The 3,426-nt window shown below is 42.4% G+C and overlaps 1 protein-coding gene across 1 annotated transcript in view; it reads right to left on the bottom strand.

Annotated features, from left to right (window-relative positions):
- The window catches only part of LOC107681338 (gastrula zinc finger protein XlCGF57.1-like), a 4,988-nt gene continuing 1,562 nt past the window's right edge, over positions 1-3,426 (bottom strand). The window contains exon 2 of the mRNA XM_016477617.1: positions 1-1,752. Within this exon, the coding sequence (XP_016333103.1) occupies positions 569-1,747 (1,179 nt within the window). The 5' untranslated portion in view covers positions 1,748-1,752 and the 3' untranslated portion in view covers positions 1-568. The remainder of the gene's footprint in view (positions 1,753-3,426) is intronic.

Raw genomic sequence — 3,426 nt, 5'->3', positions numbered from 1 at the left:
AGAATATTTAAATAAATCACGCAACGTGGTTTGCATGGTATTTGTGCCATAATTTAATGTCCCAAAAAAGCGTCTTAACTTATTTTGTGCTTGACATGCTGCAATAGTTGCTGTCGGAGGACAGAGAGACATTATCAGAATATCCAAGCACCATTATTTGTAATTTGCGCTGCTCTTGGTAGATTGCGTCGGTCATTATGGAAATGAGCTGCTGTGTCAGTAGATCACCAGAGAACTTTCCGCTCCCATCAATGCTTTTTAGAATTTCTGACTCTCTAATTTGCCCTATTTAGTCAATCTGGCCCTTCTCCTGCCACAACTGAAATGTCCCATACATGGCAGAGATCCACTCCAACACTCTAATGCTGTTTTCACTTATGTGAACCGCAAGGTTTGCTCTAAAAAGTCTTTTTACAGTGAGGGCACATGGAAGGCTTCTCTCCAGTGTGAGTTATTACATGATTCTTAAGGTGTTTCTTGTCTGTGAAACTCCTTCCACACTGATGACATGAATCTTCATGTGGTACTTGAGGGCTGCTTTATTTCTGAAACTCATTCCACTGTGACCTCACATAAACGGCTGCTCTCCAGTGTGAACTCTCATGTGCCTGTTTAGGATTCCTTTTTGGCTGAAACTCTTTCCACATTGCTGGCAGGTGAAAGGTTTCTCTCCAGTGTGGATTCTTAAGTGTTCTTCAAAGTGTCCTTTTCGAAGGAAACTCTTTCCACACTGGGGGCATGTGTAGGGTTTCTCTCCAGTGTGATTTCTTATGTGCTCTTCGTATTTTCCTTTTTGGCTGAAACTCTTTCCACATTGCTGGCAGGTGAAAGGTTTCTCTCCAGTGTGGATTCTTATGTGCTCTTCAAAGTGTCCTTTTTGGCTGAAACTCTTTCCACACTTGGGGCATTTGTAGGGTTTCTCTCCAGTGTGATTTCTTAGATGCCCTTCAAAGTGTCCTTTTTGGATGAAACTCTTTCCACACTCGGGGCATGTGTAGGGTTTCTCTCCAGTGTGATTTCTTATGTGCTCTTCATATTTTCCTTTTTGGCTGAAACTCTTTCCACATTGCTGGCAGGTGAAAGGTTTCTCTCCAGTGTGGATTCTTAAGTGCTCTTCAAAGTGTCCTTTTCGAAGAAAACTTTTTCCACACTCGGGGCATTTGTAGGGTTTCTCTCCAGTGTGATTTCTTAGGTGCCCTTCAAAGTGTCCTTTTTGGATGAAACTCTTTCCACATTGCTGGCAGGTGAAAGGCTTCTCTCCTGTGTGGATTCTTAAGTGCTCTTTAAAGTGTCCTTTTCGAAGGAAACTCTTTCCACACTGAGGGCATTTGTAGGGTTTCTCTCCAGTGTGATTTCTCATGTGGTAATCAAGGTTTCCTTTTCGGTTGAAGCTCTTTCCACACTGTTGGCAGGTAAAAAGTTTCTCTCCTGTGTGAATTCTCATGTGGACTTTAAGGTTTCCGTGTTGATCAAATGTTTTTCTACACTGAGGGCACGAGTAAGGTTTCTCTCCATTGTGAATTCTCATGTGCCTATTAAGGCTTCCTTTTTGAGTGAAACTTACTCCACATTGCTGGCAGGTGAAATGTCTTCTATTTCCTCTCTTTTGCGCCCTTTTCTGTAAGGAGGTTGTTTCAGTCTGTGAGCAACTAAAAGATTTTTCTTCAGTTTTGAAATCATGCTGATTCTTGTATTGATCTTCCTCTTTGATTTCATTCAGTCCTTCATTCTCCTCTTTAAGTGCCATCAGGTCTAAGGCAAAAAAAGACAAAAGTTAACCCCAGTTTAATGGCACAAAGCAACAGACATCAAGACATATAAACCAACATACAACTGGATCCTATACTCATTAAGCTACTGAAATAGGTGCTACATGTAATTTGAGAACACCTTTTCAATATTGCTAACTCTTAATTTTCTTAAAGACATGTCTCAAAAATTGTCAAGGAAAACGAAGGAATGTCTCAAAATTTGTTGTAACTACTTTCTCCACCCCATCAAAGTTCCATCCCAAACCTCTTCATGGTGTCGGGGATCAACTACGGTTACACTCCGGGGCTAAACCGTAGGCTAAGGTCTCAACCATTTGTGGTTGAGCCCAGGGAGGACTGAGGGAAAGACCTGGCCACCTACCCTCGGATTATGGCCAAAAAACTTCAAAGAAATGCAAACAACTACGTCTTCAAATATGGCATCGGACAGTGGACCCTCCAGGCTGGACAGTGTCCAAAATGTAACTGGAGAAGAGCGAGGATGTGCTCCCAGTAGACCAGCTACTTATGACGTGGTTGAGACAAAACTTCCGGGACGCTCAACTGCTGATACCAACAGGATCGAACAGAACTGCCTGCGCTGCACCAAATCAATGAAAATTGGCATATGGAATGTATGTGGTATGGACCTTGGAAAGCTACAGATTGTTCAAAACAAAATGGGGATAAGCGAACTCCACTGGATAGGATGGGGCTTTTTCCAGTCGGGGGACCACACCATCTATTACTCAGGAAAAGATACAGTCCGGAGGAATGGTGTGGCCTTCATTATCAGCAGATCAGTGGAAAGTTATCGAACAATTAATGACCAGCTGATCGCCATCCAAATTCGAGGTAAGCCACTAAACATCACCATCTTGCAGGTTTATGCTCCAACATCCAACAGCAATATATGAAACCATCATTGAAGAATTCTATGCTGAAGTTCAGGAAGCAATGGATCAGACACCAAAAAAATATATTATTGGACTGGAGATTTCAACACCAAAGTGGGAAGCCATGTCGAAACTCATGTTATGGGCAGCTGTGGCTTGGGCGAGAGTAACGAAGTCGGAGATCGTTTAGTCCAATTTTGCCATGAGAACCAGCTGTGGATTACCAACACTGGCTTTAAGCAACCAAAACGGCGTCTCTACACCTGGCTAGCACCAGATGGCATATGATTATGATTATAATGAAAGAGTTTTTGATTTGTTTTATTTTGTTAAGTATTAATTTAAACCTTTCTATAGAAATATTTATCATGTCTGTGATGCTTGGTCGTTACTTTAAAAAACAACAGGCTCTCATACTAGGTTGTTCGAAAAACACATTATTTTTCACATATTTTACATTATTACAACACCTCTCTCCCCAGTCTGGCATGAACGGCTCGAATATTTCCTGTATCAAATGAAGGCACACCTTCTGAAATACGAAATGTGCTGTGATTGGTTAGCTGGGCCAGTGTGTGCTGTGATTGGTTAGCTGGGCCAATGTGTGCTGTGATTGGTTAGCTAGGTCAGTGTGGGCTGTGATTGGTTAGCTGGGCCAGTGTGCGCTGTGATTGGCAGCACTTGGCACCTGGTCGGGGAAATATCACGCGCCTTACCATAGCCGCCTGCGAGCTTCAGTGTAAATATTGCGTCAAAATCAAATCAATTTGAGCACGATT

Source organism: Sinocyclocheilus anshuiensis, unplaced genomic scaffold, assembly GCF_001515605.1.
Source record: "Sinocyclocheilus anshuiensis isolate Anshui unplaced genomic scaffold, SAMN03320099.WGS_v1.1 scaffold2498, whole genome shotgun sequence".
Taxonomy (NCBI): Eukaryota; Metazoa; Chordata; class Actinopteri; order Cypriniformes; family Cyprinidae; genus Sinocyclocheilus; species Sinocyclocheilus anshuiensis.
This window is presented reverse-complemented; position numbering and strand designations above follow the sequence as displayed.